The 22284-nt window shown below is 40.7% G+C and overlaps 1 protein-coding gene across 4 annotated transcripts in view; it reads right to left on the reverse strand.

Annotated features, from left to right (window-relative positions):
• TOPBP1 (DNA topoisomerase II binding protein 1) overlaps nt 1–22284 on the reverse strand; it is an 84092-nt gene that overhangs the window by 33190 nt on the left and 28618 nt on the right. For all 4 annotated transcript variants that reach the window (XM_032236807.1, XM_032236808.1, XM_032236806.1 and 1 more), the window contains exons 14-17: nt 21668–21966; nt 19102–19275; nt 6163–6272; nt 4759–4882 (exon numbers count right to left, since the gene is read on the reverse strand). In XM_032236807.1, coding sequence (XP_032092698.1) covers nt 4759–4882; nt 6163–6272; nt 19102–19275; nt 21668–21966 — 707 coding nt within the window. The remainder of the gene's footprint in view (nt 1–4758; nt 4883–6162; nt 6273–19101; nt 19276–21667; nt 21967–22284) is intronic.

Below are 22284 nucleotides of genomic sequence, written 5' to 3' on the forward strand. Positions count from 1 at the left end.
AATATAGCATGTGTAAAACATGCCTAGTTCAGAAATACATGCAAATTTAAGACAAAATGTCAGCTAACTTTATATTCATTTTCATTTCATTTTATTGGTCTTGTATGCCGCCCACTCCCGAAGGACTCCGGGCGGCTTACAACAAACAAAGGAAGGCGATAAATAGACAGACAACAATTTAAAATACTGTATATACTCGAGTATAAGCCTAGTTTTTCAGCCCACTTTTTGGGCTGAAAAAAGCCGCCTCGGCTTATACTCGAGTCAGTGAAAAATTTGCCCGAAATGGAGGAGAAAAAGGGGCGGGGCCATGCCGCTGGGTGACACTCGTGAATGGCCCAGTGCCCCTGTGAGTTTCCCCTCCCTCTGTGTCAGTTTGCCGCGCAGCGCGCACCGCACCATCCCCCCTCCTCACGTTCTAATGTAATGCAGGGCTGTCTTACGATTCCCCTTCCTCCCCCTCCTGCCGCTCTGCAACGATGTCCCACCTCCTCCTTGTTATGGCAAGCAGCCACATAGCGATGTCCCACCTCCTCTGGTACAGTGATCCAATGATAGGAATCACTGTGCCGTGTGTCATAGGAGGCGGGACATCGCTCCCGCGGCTGCACGGGACATCATCATCACAGCGGGACATCAGCATCATGAGGTGAGTGAAGTATTTCATTGAATACACCGCTAGTTTACTGTTTTTCTTTGAAATAAATATTCAAAAACATTATTGGTATCTATTTTTATTTTTGAAATTTACCGGTAGCTGCTGCATTTCCCACCCTAGGCTTATACTCGAGTCAATAACTTTTCCAGTTTTTTGTGGTAAAATTAGGTGCCTCGGCTTATATTCGGGTCGGCCTATACTCGAGTATATACGGTACACAACATTCATAATTCCCGTGGGGCTGACTATTTCAACAGCCCCCCAGCCTGCCGAAGCAGCCAGTTCTTCGTGGCTTTGCGGAAGGCCGGGAGAGTAGTAAAGGTCCGGATCTCCACGGGGAGCTCGTTCCAGAGGGTTGGAGCTGCAACAGAGAAGGCTCTCCCCCGGGGAGTCGCCAGACGACATTGGCTGGCAGATGGAATCCGGAGGAGGCCTAGTCTGTGCGATCTGATCGGTCTATGGGAGGTAATTGGCAGGAGGCGGTCTCTCAGGTACCCAGGTCCGATGCCATGTACGGCTTTATAAGTAACGACTAGCACCTTGAAGCGAGTCCGGAGACTAATGGGTAGCCAGTGCAGCTCGCGGAGGATAGGTGTAACGTGGGTGTACCTGGGTGCACCCACGATCGCTTGCACGGCTGCGTTCTGGACTAGCTGAAGTCTTCAAACACTCTTCAAGGGCAGCCCCATGTAGAGCGCGTTACAGTAATCCAGTCTTGAGGTCACAAGGGCGTGAGTGACTATCTGAAGGGCCTCCTGATCCAGGTAGGGTCGCAATTGGTGCACCAGACAAACCTGGGCAAAGGTTCCCCTGGTCACAGCCGACAAATGGTGTTCTAGAGTCAGCTGGGGATCCAGGAGGACTTCCAAATTGCGAACCCTCTCTGAGGGGCATATAATTTCACCCCCAGCCTGAGAGATGGAATACTTGGCCAATCTTTGGGAGGGAACATCAGCAGCCACTCGGTCTTGTCTGGATTGAGTGCCAACTTGTTTACTCCCATCCAGACCCTAACAGCCTCCAGGCACTGGCACATCACTTCTACTGCTTCGCTGAGTTGGCACGGGGCGGACAGATACAACTGCGTATCGTCCGCATATTGGTGGTAATTGATCCCGTGCTGGCATATGATCTCATCCAGCGGCTTCATGTAGATGTTAAATAGGAGGGGGGACAGGACCAAACCCTGCGGCACCCCATAGTTGAGGGGCCTTGGGGTCGACCTCTGCCCTCCGACCAACACCGACTGCGACCTGTCCAACAGGTAGGAGGAGAACCACCGAAGGACGGTGCCTCCCACTCCTACCTCTCGCAACCGCCGCAGAAGGATACCATGGTCGATGGTATCGAAGGCCGCTGAGAGGTCAAGGAGCACAAGGATAGAGGGGTGACCCCTATCCCTGGCTCGCCAGAGATCATCGATCAGCGCGACCAAAGCAGTTTCCGTGCTGTAACCAGGCCTGAAACCCGACTGAAAGGGATCCAGATAATCGGTTTCATCCAAGGACCGTCGGAATTGAGAGGCCACCACTTTCCCAACAACCTTCCCAACAAAGGGCAGGTTGGAGACTGGACGATAGTTGCTCAAAATGGTGGGTCCAGAGATGGTTTCTTCAGGAGGGGTCTCACCACTGCATCCTTTAGGAGGAGCGGGAAAATTCCCTCCCGGAGAGAGGTGTTAACTATCGTCCGGATCCAGTTGCGTGTCACCTCCCTTCTGGTCGAGACCAGCCAGGAGGGGCACGGGTCCAGTATACAAGTGGAGGCACTCACCGCTCCCATGGCCTTGTCCACTTCCTCAGGAGAAGCAAGTTGAAACTCAATCCATAAAGTATGCTCAAGACCTTCCCCCAGTACCTCGGCTGGTACCGTGCAATTGGAGTCCAGCTCTGTCTGAATCCGAGCGATTTTATCCGTTAAATACTGAACAAATTCCTCAGCTCTACCTTGTAAAGGGACATCCGCATCCCTCCCTTTCAAGAGGGAGCGGGTTATTCTAAACAAGGCGGCTGGGCGCGATTCAGCGGATGCAATAAGAGCGGTAAAATGCGAACATTTCACCGCCTGTATTGCCACGAGATAGGCTCTGATAAAGGCTCTCATCAGTGCTCGGTCTGCCTCAGATTTACTGGCCCTCCAGCGGCGCTCTAGGCGTCTCTTTTGGTGCTTCATCTCCCGGAGTTCCTCGGTGAACCAAGGGGCTCTCCTGGATCCGCTGCCTCGGAGAGGTCGCAAAGGCGCAATCTGGTTTAGAGCCCCCGCTGCCGCTGTATTCCAGGCAGAGACTAAGGACTCCACCGGATTGTGGACGAGAGTGTCATCAGGGTCCATCAGGCGCCTGGGGTGGAACCACCTAATCGGTTTCCCCTCCCTACAGTGGGGGATTGGTTTCCGAAAGTCAAGCCTCAGTAGGAAGTGATCAGACCATGACAAGGGCAAGGATTTAATGCCCTTCAACTCTAGGTCACGACTCCACTGCTCCGAGAGGAATACGAGGTCAACTGTGTGACCCGCTGAATGAGTCGAACCCCAAATTACTTGGGTCAAGTCCATGGCTGTCATGGAAGCCATGAACTCCTGCACCCCGTCAGAGCGTTCACCAAGTGTAGGCAGGTTGAAATCCCCCAGAATCATAAACCTGGGGTACTCTACCGCCAGCTCGACTACTGAGTCGAGGAGCGAGGGGAGGGCTGCTGCAACGCTCTTGGGAGGTAGGTATGTTAGCAACAAACCCACTTGACCACCAAGGTCCAACTTCATCAACAGGGACTCACACCCGACAAGCTCCGGAGCAGGGATCCTACGAGGAACTAACCTTCAGACGATGACAGCCACTCCCCCACCCCTTCTCTGGGGTCGTGACTGATGAAGCACCTGAAATCCTTCTGGGCACATTTCAGTGAGGGGGACTCCTCCCTCCGGGCCCAGCCAGGTTTCAGTAATACATGCCAGGTCAAAGTTTTTTTAAAAATTGCCTTGATCTGGCAGAACTTTGCTGATGAAAGTATTTCCAAACCATCCCTTTGCTGTTTGCAGCCTTTCTTCTGAACCTCAAGTGGATAGTCTGCCAACCTTCTGTAGTAGAAGGGGAGGGAGGCAAATAATAAACTGGGATAAAACTATATCTCTATCCTTTTTGCTAATGAAAACCTCAGAGTAACTGAAGAACCTTTCACCAACTTATTCTTAAAAAACCTTAGTAGGCTCCCACCTGCCTAGACAATTTTTGCCTAGATTTATACAACTCCAGAGAGCTTCAAGGCTGGTCCCAATTGGTGTTAACAGGGAGCAAAATATCTAGCTCACAGTCACTTCTTTGTGGTATGCTGCAGGGCTTGATGCTCTCTCATCTCCTTTTTAACATCTGTATGAAACCACTGAATGAGATCATCTAATACCATGAGATGAGGTATCATTAATATGCTAATTTAACTCAACTTTACATTTCCATCCATAGTGACCCAAGTGATGATGTAGCTGCTCTTTTGCACTGCCTAGAGGCTATGGGTGTCTCTATAGCTGTGAGTTCAAAAGATTTAACTGTAACATGCAGTTACCCATGCCCTAGTCATCCTTAAATTGGATTACTGCAATGTGCTCTACATGGGCTACCTTTGAAGAGTATTCAGAAGCTACAACTGGTACAGAATACAGTGGCACGGAGGTTCTAGAGGTCCTTTATGTGGCAAATGTAATACCGCTGTTCTGTGACCTGCATTGTTAATTTGCTTCCAGGCCCAATTGAAGGTGTTGGCCATTACCCTTAAAGCCCTTTGTGGTATGAGTTCAGGATATCTGAAGAGCTGTCTCACCTCAGTGGGACTAGGGATTCCACTCATGCCAGTGGAAGAGGCCAACTGCAGATCTTGCCTGCCAAAGGGTCCAGAAGAGCCTCTGAGAGAAGATCCCCACGTTGCCCATCCCCTTGGTTTAATCCTTAATTTTAACTGCTTTATATTATCTTTACCTTGTTATTATATTTTAAGCTGCCCAGAGTTGCCATTAGTGAGATGGATAGCATAAAATTTAATAATTATAAATAAATAAAGTAAAATAATCATTTTCTTCACTTTAATATCAGAAAGAAAGGATATCCATACCTCCAAGAGCCAATGCTCTGAAACAATGTATATGCCTCTTTCTTTAGCAGATTTGTATTCTCGGTTGTTATCATTCTGCCTTCCCTGATAGATGAAATGTGTTACAGTTTCATCAAAGCACCACCTAGAATAAATGCAGACAATCAATACTTGTTAAATAATTGCTAATTCAGAAGAAGATAATTAGTTTGCACATAGCAGAATTCACCTAGATAGTGAATATTTCTGTTATAATAAATTTGGCCATTACCTGTCTACATAAATTGAAAAATTCTTAATCATATTCTGATGCACAAAGATATATAAATAAAAATCCATACAGTCCTTAACAATTTGAATTGTTACTTCCTGCCCTGAATGTTTAAGCAGAAAGGATATTCCCCCAAGTCGCATATATTAAATGTTGTTAGGACAAAAGAAGCATACATTTTGTCACATTTCCTGCCTATATTTCCAGACTTTATATTTTATATATATATATAAAAGATTTTTACAACCCCTGGTAAGCCCCAATTATGGGAGGAAGCTAACTGCTTCCATCATCTGTCAATCGGCTCGTCACAAGAGTCCATCACGACAGAAACCCAACATTTTTACTGTTGCCTTTGTTATATTTATGTTTTTTTATTTTATTTGTGCTGATAACTAAATAAAGGGAGACTAGTATAGATCTATTTCAAGCTATTTAGCTCTCATCAGCTAGCCATACCCTTACTGGGATTTGAACCTGGGCTATATGACATACTAGGCAGACTTCTTAGCCATTAGGCCACATACCCTGGCTAGCTGATGAGAGCTAAATAGCTTGAAATAGATCTATACTAGTCTCCCTTTATTTAGTTATCAGCACAAATTAAAAAAAAAGACAAATATAACAAAGGCAACAGTAAAAATGTTGGGTTTCTGTCGTGATGGACTCTTGTGACGAGCCGATTGACAGATGATGGAAGCAGTTAGCTTCCTCCCATAATTGGGGCTTACCAGGGGTTGTAAAAATCTAATAGATACCTTTCACCCTGGCTTCGCTGATAACGGATAAGAGCCTGTGGCCTAATGGCTAAGAAGTCTGCCTAGTATGTCATATAGCCCAGGTTCAAATCCCAGTAAGGGTATGGCTAGCTGATGAGAGCTAAATAGCTTGAAATAGATCTATACTAGTCTCCCTTTATTTAGTTATCAGCACAAATAAAACACACACACACACACACATATATATATATATATTCAGAAATACTATAATTATATATAATTCCAATGTTTTCACGTTTAATTTTCTACAGCCATCATTAAATACTTCATAAAATGGATTACAATATTATATAGCCCATTTGAATTTATAGAGCTATTAAAATTTAAATCTATAGTCCTTCTAACAATGACTACATTGCTTACAGCTGCATATACCTGTAATCTGCTCCAAGAGATGCAGCAATAGCATTCAATTCACTCTGCTTTTTACTGAGCTTCTTACTCACACAGATAACAACATCTGCTAAAGGTTTTGATTCTTCTTCCTGAACAAGTTAGGAAAAATATTTGAACGCTTCAATTTTCAACATTTCCAAGTTTCCAGCATTCATTTTTATACAACTCTTTATTTAAGGGAATGGGTGGGATTCATTTAATTCTTTCTTTCAATAAAATAGCTCCATTGTGCTAAGTTAAAAAAAAGGTATCTCTAAACAAAAATGGCACTGCTAGCTACCGTGCTTCTCTGAAAAAATGACCCACCCCAATAATAAGCCCAACCCTGGTTTTTTTTTGGGGGGGTGGAGGTGGACCTATTACCCCTACCCTGAAAATAATACAGGTATAATTAAGGCCAACACCCCCCCCCCCCGGTTTTATTTTTAAATAACATTACAAAGTGATGTCACACCCTCAGGTCATTGAAACATACACAATGGTTGCCATTCAGTTCATATTATGATGTTAGATATCTGAGGACAGAAGAACAACCATAGCACAAGAGAAGCAAGCACTCCGCAAAACCAGAGCTGCAAATGCTGCAACAATGGTGCCTACACATGTCTGCCCAACTTGTGGCAGAACTTTTCATGCCCGTATAGGCCTTACCTGCAGACACATAGTGGGCAACTCAGAACCTGTTAGATGTGAAGGTCCTCTTCGAACATGATGGACGATCATCATCATCATCATCATCATGTAATAGAAATTTACTTTAAAAAACTGCCCTACATGACTTGAAGATTATAATGTTCCAAAAGTTTGAAAATTAAGACAAAACTTTCAACAATATAGCAAAAATATGTAATTATGCAAGCTGAAGTTCCATACACCAGGTCAGCCCAAATATAAGAAAGCCATAACAATAACAAAAACAACAACAATAATAAAAATTATCTTTAGCAAATGAGTGAAAGATCTGCTAACTTCCATAAACAACATTTTAACTTCCATCCCATCCAACTCACTATATGAGACCAACCAATTAATGTATAGCACAGCCACCATTATAACTGCAGAACTGGGTTATAAAATGCCAAAAAAGAAACTCACTGGAACCTCAAAGTGGAAAATTCGACATGAAAATAAAATTAAAAAAACTACGAGGGGATGTCAGCAATCTGAAGTACTTGAAAGAACAAAAAGCTGAAAAATAGTTTATACAAAAAATACAATCTGGAGGAAAAAAACAATAACAGAAATCATGGAAGAACTAAAACAACATACAATAGCAACAGGAAAGAAAATTGAAAGATACGAAGGACAAATAAAACAATATCATGAAAATGTCCAGTTCAGAAAAAACCAACACCTTTTCTACCAGTCCCTTGATGAAAATTGAGTCCAAACTAATGTTCACCCATGTAAAGAAAAAACTTCGAACTTTTGGAAAGAACTATGGGAAAACCCAGTGGAAAACAACAAACCTGTATCGGTTGAAGGAGGAGCCAATGTCACGACGTTACAACGTGCAGTCTCGACACTCCGAGACCGCCATTGATACTTTTGCCGCTTGACGGTCCATTTGGACCTAAACCGTCCTGCAGAGACGGTGATCAGGAAGACAAAGCCTTGCTGGTCTCAGGGACATTGCAAAGTCCCTGATTGACCCAAGGGAAGCTCTTCAAGCCGGCGGTAAATAGGCAGCTGCAGGGTGATGAAGTCGGGACAGCTCCGGAAGGAAGGAAGTGAAAAGAGAAAGTGAGTCCATCTGGTGAGGTATTTTTTCTATTTGGGGAAAGACTGCCCAAAGAAACTTTTTTTTAAAGCCAAATTAGATCCTTAAGCAAAAAAATTAAGCGGCGAAATGAACTTATATTGGATTGCTTTGGAAAGCTTTTTTTTTTCTTTGAAACTATACTTTGTGGATTGAAGTGCTCGCAACATTTCTCATTTCTCCTCTTAAAGTGAACGGATTAATTTTTTTTCTTCTGCTTTTTGTTACTTTATTTTTTTGACTTCTGGATTAAAACCTTCCTTTTTATTTTAACAATTCTTCTTATTACTTGTTATTAAATTTTATTAAATAACTTTGTTTCCTATAAGCCAGATATAAATATTAGAAAGTGAAAAGTAGCAACACTGTCTCTCGGAGGTCAGAGGCTGGAGTTTTTGAAACAACGTATCTCTTCTTTTTTCCTCTTTGATCTTACTGACTTTGTAGCTGAAGGGTTTGCAATTTGTTTACAGAAACTGATAAAGAGCCAAGGGCACAAATTGTTTTCGCAGGTGTTTTGAAAACTATTTTGGCAGGGGAGAGAAAGGGAAAAAAAATCAGAACCCTTCTCCTTTGAAGAGCATAAAAGAACCTGTGTTTCAGTCAACATAAAATAAAAAAATAAAAGAGGCCTGGAAGGCTAGAGTGGCAGTGGCTATAAGTTTTTTTTTCTTTTCCTTCTTTTTTGGAAACATGGATCAATATTTAGATGAGGAAACCTTAAAATTCCAAAATATTTTGGCTGGAATTCAAAATCTATTGGAAGGATATGGGAGAATTGAGAAGAAGTTGGAAAAACTAGTGTTCCTCACAGCAAAAGATGAAGGGGTTGGAGCCCCAAAAATTAATGGGGATAATGAAGACATAGAAGATAAAAACAAGACAATAGATGAATTTATTAATGGAGCAAATGTGGTGAAAGTGGAACGAAGGGAATATAGAAAAGGGAATTCAATGAACTGGAGCTCTACCCCAGATTCCAAGATACAGAAGAAAAAAAGAGGGTAATGACAATGGATTTAAGAGGAGAATTTTTTTCAGAAGCACGATTGACAACCAAAGACAAGCTAATTTTAATAACAGTTGGAGGGCAACGAGATTACCTGAGAGACCCTTCAAGCAATAAAGTGCGGAGAGAAGTCTATAAAAGCCTTATAAAGGAGGTAAAAAGAAGACTGACATCACAATTGGCAAGAGAGATAAGACTGTTTTGTTACTAGAAAGATACAGGTTGACAATGAAAGTTGATAATAAAAAATTAGTTAATTTTGGTGATCAATAAGTAGGAATTTAGTAACTCTTAGATTGTTTTAGATTGTTATTAAATGTTTATTCGTCAACAAATAATTAACTATAATAACAATAATAAAATGATAATGGATACAGCTTAATGATATATATATGTACTGGCAAACTAGTAAAAGAAATTTGGATATAAATTGCAAATTGCGATCTGACCTATAAATTTTATTAACAAACTCTTATTTAGATGTTGTCATAAAGGTGTAGTTTTTTGGGGTTGACGAGGAGGTGGGATATAAATAGTAAATGATTTTTAGCCAATTATAATAACAACAAGGAAATGTCAATGGATATTGTTTAATAATATATACATGCTCTGGTATTGGCTACTTGGATACAAACTCTAAACAGCGAGTTGGGGAAAAAAGAGGGGGGAAAGGTTTAGAAATTTTATTAATAGACTTTTACTTAGAATATGTCATAAAGGTGTAATGTTATTGGAGGATTTTAGTTAATGAATGCCATTATGTGGTTGTGTCTTTAAGTATGAATGATTTGAGGTAAAAGCACGTTTAAATAATTGTAGTCAAATGAGAATTATGGCACATTGATAGTAAGATATACAAAGATTTTTGATTTAAAGTGTATAATCTAATATGAACTATAAGTAATGACTGTGGAAGAAATGCATGAAAGTTATCTGTAACCAATCGAACGCTTTCTACAAGAGGTAATGAAGGATGATTCTTTTTTTGTGTTTTTGTTTAATTAAAATTAAAAAAATTAAAAACAAAACAAAACAAAACTGTCTCCTGGATCAAAGATATTCAACAACAAAGAACAAGAAACAAAATGGAAAATATTGTAATAAAAACTGACATGGTGGCAAAACAAGCAAAGAAGGTCAAGAACTGGAATGCACCTGGCCTGGATGAACTGCATGGATACTGGCTAAAATACCTGACTAGCCTCCATTATCACATGGCCACTCAATTTGATCAAATGCTTCAAAATGCAACAAGCGAAGAATGGTTAACAGCTGGTCGAACATACTTGATAATGAAAGATCCAGAAAAGGGCACAGAACCAAGCAACTATCGCCCAATTACTTGTCTGCCAACAATGTTCAAACTTTTAACTAGAATACTGGCAAATTCAGTGTTCAATCATCTGATGGAAAACAGTTTGTATCCAGTAGAACAAAAAGGAAATTATAAAAAATCAAGAGGAACAAAAGATCAGTTGCACATAGACAAAATGGTACTAAAAAAATACAAAACGAAGAAAAACAAATTTAAATATGGTGTGGATTGAATATAAGAAGGCATTTGACTTATTTGGCCACAGATGGATTAACAACTGTCTGAAAAACTTTAGAATCAGCAAAAACATTTGTACATTTTTGAAAGCAAACAGCAAATGGGGAGAACATTGATGAAGTCAACATCAGATGAGGAATCTTCCAGGGGGACTCACTTTCACCACTACTATTCAACACTGAATTAATTCCACTGACAATAATACTACGAAACGCAAAACTGAGATACAAAATCTCAAGCCAACATGGCAAGATAAACCATCTACTACACGTGAGATGACTTAAAAATGTATGCGAAAAGCCCCACTGAACTTGAATCAATACACAGTTCAACTGTTCAGCAGTGACGTCAAAATGAACTTTGGACTTGAAAAATGTGCTATATTACCATGCAGCGAAGAAAAATGGAAAAAATAGAAAGAATAGAACTGGGAAATGGAAATATAGTGAAAGCATTAGCAAAGGACGACGGTTACAAATACCTAGGCATATTGGAAGCAGATAACATGGGGCAGCCCTTGAAGAGTGTTCGGAGACTTCAGCTGGTCCAGAATGCAGTCGCGCGAGCGATTGTGGGCGCACCTCGGTACACCCACGTTACATCTATCCTCCGCGAGCTGCACTGGCTGCCTATTGGTCTCCGGATACGCTTCAAGGTGCTAGTCGTCACTTATAAAGCCCTACATGGTATTGGACCTGGGTACTTGAGAGACCGCCTCCTGCCAATTACCTCCCATAGACCCATTAGATCCCACAGATTAGGCCTCCTCCGAATTCCATCTGCCGGCCAATGCCGGCTGTCGACCACTCGGAGGAGGGCCTTCTCTGTGGCTGCTCCAGCCCTTTGGAACGAGCTCCCCGTGGAGATTCAGACCCTCGCCACCCTTCAGGTCTTCTGGACAGCCGTTAAGACCTGGCTGTCCCAGCAAGCCTGGGGTTGAGTTCCCTCCCTACTCAAATTTGCTGTGCTTGCTGTGTTTATTAAATTGTTTGTATCACTGTCCTGTTTTTTTTGTCTTACTTTTCTGTATTTGTTCCCCTTCCCTTGATTTTTGTTCAGCCGCCCTGAGTCCCTTCGGGGAATAGGGCGGCTTACAAATCGAATAAATACCAATACCAATAACATCTTAAATGGAAAAGTCAAAGAGTCAACGCAAAAGGAATACACCAGGAGGGTCCGCAAAATATTTAATTCAAAGCTGAATGTTGGAAACATAATTAAAGCCATTAATACATGGGCAGTTCCAGTGATACACTCAGCTGGAATCATCAACTGGACTTTGGCTAAACTGGAAAACTTGGAAATGAAAATGCGCAAACTTTTGAATATGTATCACACTTTACATCCACGAAGTGACATCGACAGGTTGTACCTGCCATGAAAAATAGGGGACAGGGGGCTATTGCAAAGCCATCAAATGGTAGAAGAAGAAAAAGGAAGTTTGAATGATTATGTGAACCAAAGTACAGAATAATTGCTCCAGGTTGTGAAAATGGAGAACAGTATAAAAACACCAGAAACAAAGGCAGAATATAAAGAAAAACAGTGGATGAGAGATTAAATAGATGGAAAACCAAAGCTTTGCATGGACAGCACTTGAAAAACTTTGAAGGAAGGAAAATGTGATGACAACTTGACATGGACATGGCTTAAGATGGGAACCATCAAGAAAGAAACAGAAGGTTTAATACTCGCTGCTCAAGAACAAGCACTACAAACTAGTGCCATGAAAGTGAAGTGTAAGTGGATACAAAAATCCATTTACAATCCAAACTGCTGACTTTGCAACAACAAAGTTGAAACAGTTTCACATTTAATATGTAAATGCAGCAAAATTGTACAAACTGTCTACAAAGCTAGAGACAACCGAGTTGCTAAATTAATCCACTGGTCATTATGTAAAAAATACGACTTATCTGTATCCAAAAAGTCATCATGGGAGCACAATGTGGAAAAAAAGTACTGAAAACGAGAAGGTGAAGATCTTGTCGGACTTTCGAATACAGACAGATCATCATTTGGAATACAACACGCCAAATATCACAGTTGTAGAAGGCCGAAATGTACAATTTATTGACATCACGGTACCAGGAGATGCCAGAGTCGAAGAAAAAGAAGTGGAAAAAACACGAAATATCGCAATGTGGCCATTGAAACTACACGGTTATGGATGAAGCGTGTAACAGTGATACCCATTGTCTTCAGGGCACTTGGCACCATGTCCAAGAATTTTACAAGATACATCAACAAATTGCAACTTCCTGCAATAACACCAGCGAAACTGCAAAAAACTGCGCTACTTGGAACATCTTATATTTTAAGAAGGTACTTAGTTGATACCTAAGAAGCTGGCAGCAAACCATATCAACCATTAGCACCAGTCACTGGTATTTGTAATGTATTTTTGAATGTTCAGTTGGCTGAGTTTCACATTGAATGAAAAAAGTATATAATAATACCTTAACAGTTCCTAGGTCCTTGGTTAGGACTCGAGCTGTTGAGCTATCAACCAGCCCCAAAGGCTATGAATCTCACCAAAGATTAACCTAATAATAATAATAATAATAACAACAACAACAACTCCGCCGTTGCCGGTCCGAAGCCCGGATGAGAAAGGAGGAGGGTTGGGGTCAGGTTGGCAACTGGCCCCATAAAAAAACCCCGCCAACCCATACAATATGGTGAAAGAAACGAATAAAAATTTTATACCGCATCGGTCATCGCGCGGGTTAACAAGGGCCGCGGCGGATGTTGGGGTCCCTGGACATCCGTCGATAAGTGGGCTACAAGTGGACCAGCCAACAAAACGACAAAAATATAGTGCAGATGAATCACACAACAGAAAAAGCATCAAAGCCAAAGTGGAAAATCTGATTAGAACAAAAAGTCAAAAAATTAAGGGCAGATGCTAGTAACTTAAAGAACATGCATGAGCAACGGCTTAAAAACAACAAAATCATAGATCGGCTAATCAGAAGATATAGATTGGATACACGAAACATCAATGAAGCTGTAGAGATTGTAAAACAGCAGATAACAGCAACAGCTAGAAAAATTGAAAGATATGAGGCACGAATCATCCAATATAAACAAAATCAGCAATTTCAATCAGACCAATGGCGTTTTTATCAAAGTCTTAATGTGAATGGTGACACCAAAAGTGAAAAACCAGAAAAGCAGGCCACAGTTGAATTCTGGAAAGAATTGTGGGAAAATGCAAAGGACTACAATAAGGAGGCAAAGTGGATACATGACTTTGAGAAAAGCATTGGCAACAAAAAAATGCAAGTATTAGAAATAACAACTGAGATGATCAAAAATCGAGTAAAAAAGGTAAAGAATTGGACATCACCTGGAAAGGACCAATTACATGGTTTCTGGCTCAAATATCTGACCAGTTTAGATGCAATATTGGCCAGGCAACTGAATGAAATTTTACAAAAGGGCCAAATTGATGAATGGTTGACAACTGGAAAAACATACTTGATTCAGAAAGATGCAACTAAAGGAACAACACCTGAAAACTACAGACCAATAACATGCTTGCCAACAATCTTCAAATTACTCACAGGCATTATTGCAGATAACATGATGGATTATTTGGAAACAAACATCTTGCCAGTAGAGCAAAAGGGCAACAAACGAAGGAGCAGGGGCACAAAAGATCAGCTCCTAATTGATAAAATGATATTAGAAAATTGTAAGAACAGAAAAACGAACTTGAATATGGTCTGGATTGATTACAAAAAGGCATTTGACTCACTGCCACATAGTTGGATCATAAAATGCTTAGAAACAACTGGCATTAGCAAAAATATTACATCCTTTACTGAAAAGGCGATGAAACAACGGAGAACTGAGTTGGCAGTAGGGAATGAGATCTACTGAATGGTTAATATCAAGCGAGGAATTTTCCAGGGTGATTCACTTTCACCTCTTCTCTTCATCATCGCAATGATCCCACTATCAGTAATCTTTAAAAAAATGAAATTAGGCTACCAAACAGCCAAAGAAGCTGAAAAAATTTCGCATTTACTATATATGGATGATTTGAAACTATGGAAAGTCAGAAATAGAAATCCAATCATTGACAAACACAGTCCGAGTATTCAGCACTGATATTTCAATGCAGTTTGGCATGGAAAAATGTGCCACTGTATCCATAAAAAGAGGCAAAATCACTGCATGTGAGGGAATTGAAATGCCCAATGGCCAACTAATTAAATGCAACGAAAATGAAGCCTACAAATACGTAGGCATTCTGCAGTTGGATAATATCAAGCATGGAGAAGTAAAAACTATTGTCAGGCGAGAGTACACCAACAGAGTTGGGAAAATTTTGAAATCTAAATTGAATGGTGGAAATACAATCAAGGCCATAAATACCTGGGCAATACCAATTATAAGATACACAGCTGGAATAGTTAACTGGATACAAGCTGATTTGGACATTTTGGACCGAAAAACCAGGAAACTAATGACAATGCACTATAGTTTACATCCACGTGGTGATACTGATAGACTATATCTGCCCCGAAAATCAGGTGGCAGAGGATTATTACAAGTGAAGCAAACAGTTGAAGAAGAAAAACATGAACTGGCTGATTATTTAAAAGAAAGTCAAGAACATCTATTAATCGAAGTAAAGAACAAAAATCTACTGAAGGCCCAACAGACGAAACAAGAATACAGAAAAGATGCGATAAAATCAAGAATGGAGAGTTGGCAGAACAAAGCACTGCATGGCCAATTTCTGGAAAAAATAAAAGATAAAGTGGACAGTGAACAAACTTGGTTATGGTTAACAACAGGTACATTAAAGAAAGAAACAGAGTCACTAATCCTGGCTGTGCAAGAACAAGCTATCCGCACAAATGCCATTAAGGCCAAAATCGAAAAATCCTCTGATGATGCCAAATGCAGACTTTGCAAAGAAGCTGATGAAACTGTTGATCACATACTCAGCTGCTGTAAAAAAATCGCGCAGACTGATTATAAATTGCGGCACAATTCAGTAGCACAAATGATCCATTGGAATTTGTGCAAAAATTATAATATTAAAACAGCAACAAACTGGTGGGAACATCAGCCTGAAAAAGTCACCGAAAATCAGATGGTCAAGATCTTGTGGGATTTTTGCATACAAACAGACAAAATACTGGCGTATAATACACCAGACATCACACTGTTGAGAAAAATAAGGTCACAATCATAGACATCGCAATACCAAGGGATAGCAGGGTTGCTGAGAAGGAACATGAAAAAATAGCAAAATACCAGGACTTAAAAATTGAAATTCAACGACTATGGCACAAACCAGCAGTGGTAATTCCAGTGGTAATTGGCACACTGGGTGCTATTCCAAAAGCACTGGAATTACATTTAAAACAGTTAAAAATTGACAAAATCACCATCAGTCAAATGCAAAAAGCCGCACTGCTTGGATCTGCACACATATTACGAAAATACGTTACGACGTCCTAGGCCCCTGGGTGGGGCCCGACTAGTAACCAATGCCAAATCCGGCGAAACAACTGGCCGCTGTGATACAATTGTATAATAATAATAATAAATTTTCTTCTCTTAGTTTAGATGTGCTTACTTCTGAGATTTCCAGTGAAGGTATGTCAAATTGAAAACAATTCTAAAAAAGCAGAGCTGATGGCTACAGCAAAAACTAAGAAACGAGTAGAATCCTCTCCAAATAATAGATGGGTGGAAAATGCTCCTTGCAAGACTACAGGACAGTAGTATTGAGTATTGAAAGACAATGGAATCAGACATTTTGCTCACATCTGTGGCAGAGCCTTTTAAAGGATAATAAGTTCATAAATCTCACTTTCTAATTGTCTTCAGAAATTGCCTATTAGCTATGCTAAACCTGTATCACCAATTCTAGATAAACCAGACAGAATAGACAGCTAGATGAGTTATTGTATTGAAAAGCTACATTAACAACCTTGCAAGTCTGAAAGTATAAAATTTCCCACTGCCATTTTTAATTGTTTGACTCTTTAGGGTGGGTCCTTTCTAGGTGGATGACCGTTAAACCATTGGGGATCTCTCCCATCTGATTTTGTCCCAGGCAGCATCCCTTTCCCCTCTCCCCCAAGGTCATTCCCACATTCCAAGTTATTAGAGACACTAGGAATGATAGGTTTAAAAAATCTTCATTGGGTGAATCTTTATCTCTTTAGAAAATAAAAATTGATTAGAAGCTTAGAACTTAAACGGTTTGAAAATTATAAACAGAATAAGAATCCAGATAAATTTGGAAGACTTTTATTATAAGATTTTGGAACTAATTATAAAAAAATTGCAACAGATCTCTTTTGATTGCAAGTCATAACAAAAGATAAGTCATGATTTAGAAATAAGCATTAGAGGGGAGATTTTAAGCAGAAAAAAATGAAGCCTGATGTCAATTAATACTACGATTTACAGAATGATATAGAAAATTATGAAATCCAAGCTATTAAAATCTTTGAAGAACAAAGCAGAAAATTAATAACTACAATAATAACACTATCAATAATGATGTCTGCTTCTATGAATAGACTACCATATTTTTTGGAGTAAAAGACGCACCAAGGTTTTGAAGAGGCAAATTTGTTTTAAAAGTAGGTAGGTAGATAGAGGGATAGAGAGGAAGAGAGAGAGAAATACAGTAGGTAGATAGGGAGAGGGAGAGAGTAGGTAGGTAGGTAGGTAGGTAGGTAGATGGAGAGAGAGAGAGAAATACAGATGATTTTTGCGCCCAAACAAAATGGCCGCTGAGCCTACAGAGCCTATGGGCCGGCGCCACAAGGTAGCCAATGCCGCGAGGCGAGCGTGGGTATTAGAGGCTCTGTGGCAAGGCTGCGGAGCCAAGGGCGAAGCCGCTGTGGTCTAGCGGGAGCTGGAGCGTCGGAGGAAGGTGACAAGGTACGGCGGCAGCATTGGCGCTTTCCAGCGGCGGAGTGGCTCTTCGTGACTTTTAGGGGCTCCCCACGGCATTCAAAGGCTTCTGGAGGCGGAGGCAGCAATCAGCGGCACAGGCGGCAAGGCAGAGCCCAGGGATTTTCCAGCAGAGACAGCAGCGCTGAGCGGAGCCTCCAACGGCTATTGCAACATCCGCTATTAATCAGGAAGCCTCAGAAGCCCGTAGGCAATTCAGAGGCAAAGCCTCGAACAAGCCCAGGCAAAGACTCTCCAGCCGCTCAGGGGCTATTGAGAGTCCTGCCTCCAAGATCCAATAGGAGCTTATTCCAGTTTCCAATTTAGATGAAAAACATTTTTCTTTCTTTGTTTGAGTAAAAGCCAATTAAATTCAATTAAAACAGTCAATTATTAAGTATTAGTTGAGGAGAAAGCGATTAGCACAGCCAGTTCCAATCGAACTGAGTCTAAAAATGCGGGAGCATGCTCCTCAGAGGCAATGACATCACTTTGGTAGACTCCGTTCTATTGGTTACTGACTGAGTTAACCCATGCATGACCGCTGTATCCACCAACATTGGAGTAATACAGTATATGTAAAAGAATGACATAATGAAGAGATGACATATGTGTAACAAAGCTTATCTGATAAGATAAAGTATGGAATGTGGAACTAAAGATGAGAAGACGAGAGAATGATTTTAAAAAGAACACTTTACTGGATATATAAAAGAAAGTGCCTGAAGTTTTAAAAATTAAATACAAATAATAGGAACCACAAATGAGAAACCTGGAGAATAACTTGGAAAACATTGTTATTGGATTTACAAGGGGCTTGTTAAACTTTGGAAGATATCTGTGTGATGGGATAAAGAATAATTTAAGAGCAAAAAATATTACAATAGTTAGCTGAATTAAAGATTAAAATAGCAAGTACTGTAAAAGTAGGGATTGTAAACTTAGTTTGTTCAAGCTTGAAATAAGATATTTTGTTGCAATTTTCCAGTAATCCTTTATAAACTTTTTGCTGATATAAGAATTCAAAGGCTGACACCTTAGGGCAGTGATGGCCAACCTCTTCTGGACCAAGTGGCCAAAGTGCATGCGTGGCCAACCCCCAAAATGCAATGCCCGTGTGCCCCCACACATGCAACCCGCACATGCCTGTGCCCCATGTGTCCCCCGTGCATGCAGTCCCTGCATGCGACCTCCCCCCTGCGCACATGCACAACAGACCCGAAGACCAGTTGGCTGGCAGGAGGTGTGCGTGCATGCGCAGCAGAGCTGAACTAGAGCGACGGCTCACGTGCCCACAGAGAGGGCGCTGCATGCCATCTCTGGCACGTATACCAGGTTTCCCATCATGGCCGATGGGATATGAGATAAAGATATATTTGTGTAACCTTATAGGGGTTGAAGAGTAAATAATTTGTCATAATGAAGGTTTGAAATCACTTCTTTATATATTTCTTTTTTATATATTATAACCTATTTTTATTTTTTCTTTCCATTATCTTTTTCCGTTTAGTTTTTATTAGTATTTACTATTGTAATTAAAATTATATTTGAAGAGATTTACTTCCACAATAAAATGAATACCACTTCAGGAAATAACAATTTGCCAAGAATAAATGAAGTTTGATTCCATACTTGTATAATGAAACTAAATGCTAAGCTCACCGTTTGCCAGCATGGAGCTTTTAGCTGCGGACTGGCAGTGATTACAACTGTTTGGCGTGTGCTGTTGGCCAAAGCTAGTTTTAAGTTCCTGCCAATGACTTCTGAAAGAGGAGTACTTAGATTTGTGTTTTCTTGGTTAGGACCACCTGGAGTTTCCAAAACTGCCAAAGCATCCTAGAGGAAAGGAATTTTTAAAAGGCATTAATGATTGTTTTCTCAAAATGTTTCTCATAAACTAATCGAATAAACAGTTTTGTTTTATTCTTCCAATTATGTAAAATATCCAATCAAGTCATATCACAGAAGCTTTTAGATTATATTAGAAGATTTAATAAAGGTTACTTTTTATACAGATCAAAATAAAATCTGTTAGTTTTATTGGCACCAAATTAAGCTACCACAAGAATAAGAAAAGCCATCATTCAATCTAGGGCAAGAGCTCATATTATGTTATAAGTCCGCAAGGATATTGAGAAGTTACAGAATTGTTATGAAATAGGCAAATATTATCACATTATTCTACATACTAAATTGTGATTAAATGTACACAATTACAGTAGAGACTGATTTTGGTCATAATTTGAGGACTGGTTATCAGTCAGTCCTCAAATTATGACAATTGAGCCCAAAATTTCTGTTGCTAAAAAAGTTAAAGTTGGGTCAAGGCCTTTGCCTTATGCAGGATTGACTTGAAAATGGATGGGCAGAAAGAGGCCCGTAAAGGCAAGTTTTTCAGGAGGAGGGTTCTCATCCTCAGAAAATTCCCGCTCATCCACATTATCATCCTCTAGAACTGATGCCTCAGTAGCTATAGAGGTGCTTGGAGAAGGGGGATCCACTGACTGAGCCTTTGGGGCAGACTCTTTGCTAGGCTTGGCCTGGGTGTCCTTAAAGTTGAAATGTCTTATGGATGCCAGCCTCTATGTCCCTTTCAATGGTCCTCTGAATGTAGGCTGATAGATTGGCACACGCCGAGGTGCCTGATGACTCCAACCCACTCCCAATGGGGTGATCAGAAGGCAGTGGACCTTTCTTGAGTTCATCACAGCCAAAGGGACAAATTTCCTCCTGGATTGATGAGGACTCAGGGTAACCGAGGGAGGCTGCAGGCGAAGAAGCCTGAAATATCATCTCCAGGGCTTGTGGAGAATTACACTGCTCTGGAGAGCCTTGAGGGAAATACTCTTGGGGTTAGGGTGCAGGGCTGGGGTTCCTGGATGGTTGACCAGACGAAATGGACAATTTCCTGGCCCTCTCGAAGGTTTTTTCAAGGACCTTGTGTCTGTGAGCCTCGGCCTTAGACAAGGCCTTGCCCCCTCTGGGATTAGGAATCCCCTTCCCTTTGGAACCCTTCACCTGCTCCACCACTGGTGGATCTGGCATACTGCGTTTTGCTGTGTCACGGAGTCCTCTGGGGCTCCCTTGCATTTTTCTGTCATCTTCAGACTTTCAATTGTAGACAGTAGACCAGGAACTAGTAGATCGGGAACCGGTAGATCAGGATACAGTAAATTGGGACCCAGTAGACCAGGAGTCAATAGATCGGGACCCAGTAGACCAGTAATAGGAGCGAGTTGCTGAGTAACTGCACGCCTCGCAGATATGGCTACTAGATGGGAGAATGCCCCGAGGGGTCAAACCTCTCCCAGGCTGCTCTACTGCTTCGTTGGAGAGGAAAGGCCTTGCTGGCGCCCCGATGAAAGCCAATCCACCTCCGCGGCGTCTTTGTACTGAGGGAGAAGGTGCGAAGCTGGAGAAACGGCCGCCAGAAAAAGTGCGCCAAAACATGCCCAAAATGGCCACTGCACCTTTCCGGAGTCCTCAGGAGCTGTCTCGCAGCACTCCGAGCCTCTGCTGAGGTCTCTGAGTGATTTGGGGTGAAAACGACAGCTGGGGGAGAGAAAGCCTCCTACAGCCCCCCGCGCTCGCCAGCAGCGGCCGGACAAGCACCCATGCACCGCAGCACCGTTGTTTTAAAGGCGTGGTTCTTCCGCACTCCCTCAGCCTGTGTAAAGAGAAATTATCCTTTTCTTGCCCTAACTAGCAAACAAAAATAAGAAAAGACTAGCTAATTCTCTGAAGAGTTCAGTTAATTCGTCCAAGGACTGAGGAACTCTCCAAAAACACGTCCGACTGGGCTGGACTGAGTTTTTGAACTGGCCCTCAATGAGGAAGGGAGGCGTAGTCAAAAGAATTAACTCGGTCCTTGGGCGAATAGACTGAATTTAACCCATGCTTGGACTCTCCAAGCAGCGCACAGGAGAACATATTATTAATACTCCATATAAAGGATAATTTTTATTAACTCTACAACATGATCATATCAATGTCATGTCATAATACAAACTTGGAAAATAAAACTACCCATATAATAAAATATTCATTCAAGTAAAATAAATAACTATAGATATAAAAAGTAGTTTAACATTAAAACACAGCATACTTAATTTGCTTTGAAATTAAAAAGAAAATTAGAACTAACAAACAAATTGATATTTATTGATAGTTATATTATAACTGTTTTCTCAAACATTTACAAGAGGGACAAGATTTCCAAAGTATTTACCTTGACATCAAAAGAAGGTTTAAAGAGCTTGTCTTTCGATAAAAATTTAGATGGTGTGTCGAGATGCAGAGAGGGTTCCTTCTGTACTGCTTTGCTTCCAATTGGAGGGTTAGGATTTTTACCAATATGCTGTGAAATAACACTTTGGAAAGCTTTACTTTGGAAACAATTCACATCCAGGGGTGTCACTGTTGTTATCTTTCCAGTTTCAAGGACTTTACTAGGATAATCAGGTGTATTTGTAGATGTAATGCTTTTCTCCATTTCTTCTGAAGAATTTTTAAGGTTCTTTTGTTTATCTTTAAAAAATTCAAAGTATAATTTAAAAATATTTTAAACTATGTATTTCATGTTTTATTACAATAAATAGTAAGGCGAAAATGTGGTCTCCTTTGCTACAATTTGCAGTGATCCTTGATAAAAATTACCTTGGTTATTTTTTAATATGTCCAGTTATAACAAAATAAACAACAGAGTTGTAAGTTTGCCCTTTCAATTTTGAAAGTGAATACTATGTTTCTTGGGTGCTAAAAAGACATTCCTTAGCTAATAATTTTTATAACATGTTATGATACCAACATACTATTTCATCAATGGTAGCAAATATTATATAATAT

This window comes from Thamnophis elegans, chromosome Z, assembly GCF_009769535.1.
Source record: "Thamnophis elegans isolate rThaEle1 chromosome Z, rThaEle1.pri, whole genome shotgun sequence".
Lineage (NCBI taxonomy): Eukaryota > Metazoa > Chordata > Lepidosauria > Squamata > Colubridae > Thamnophis > Thamnophis elegans.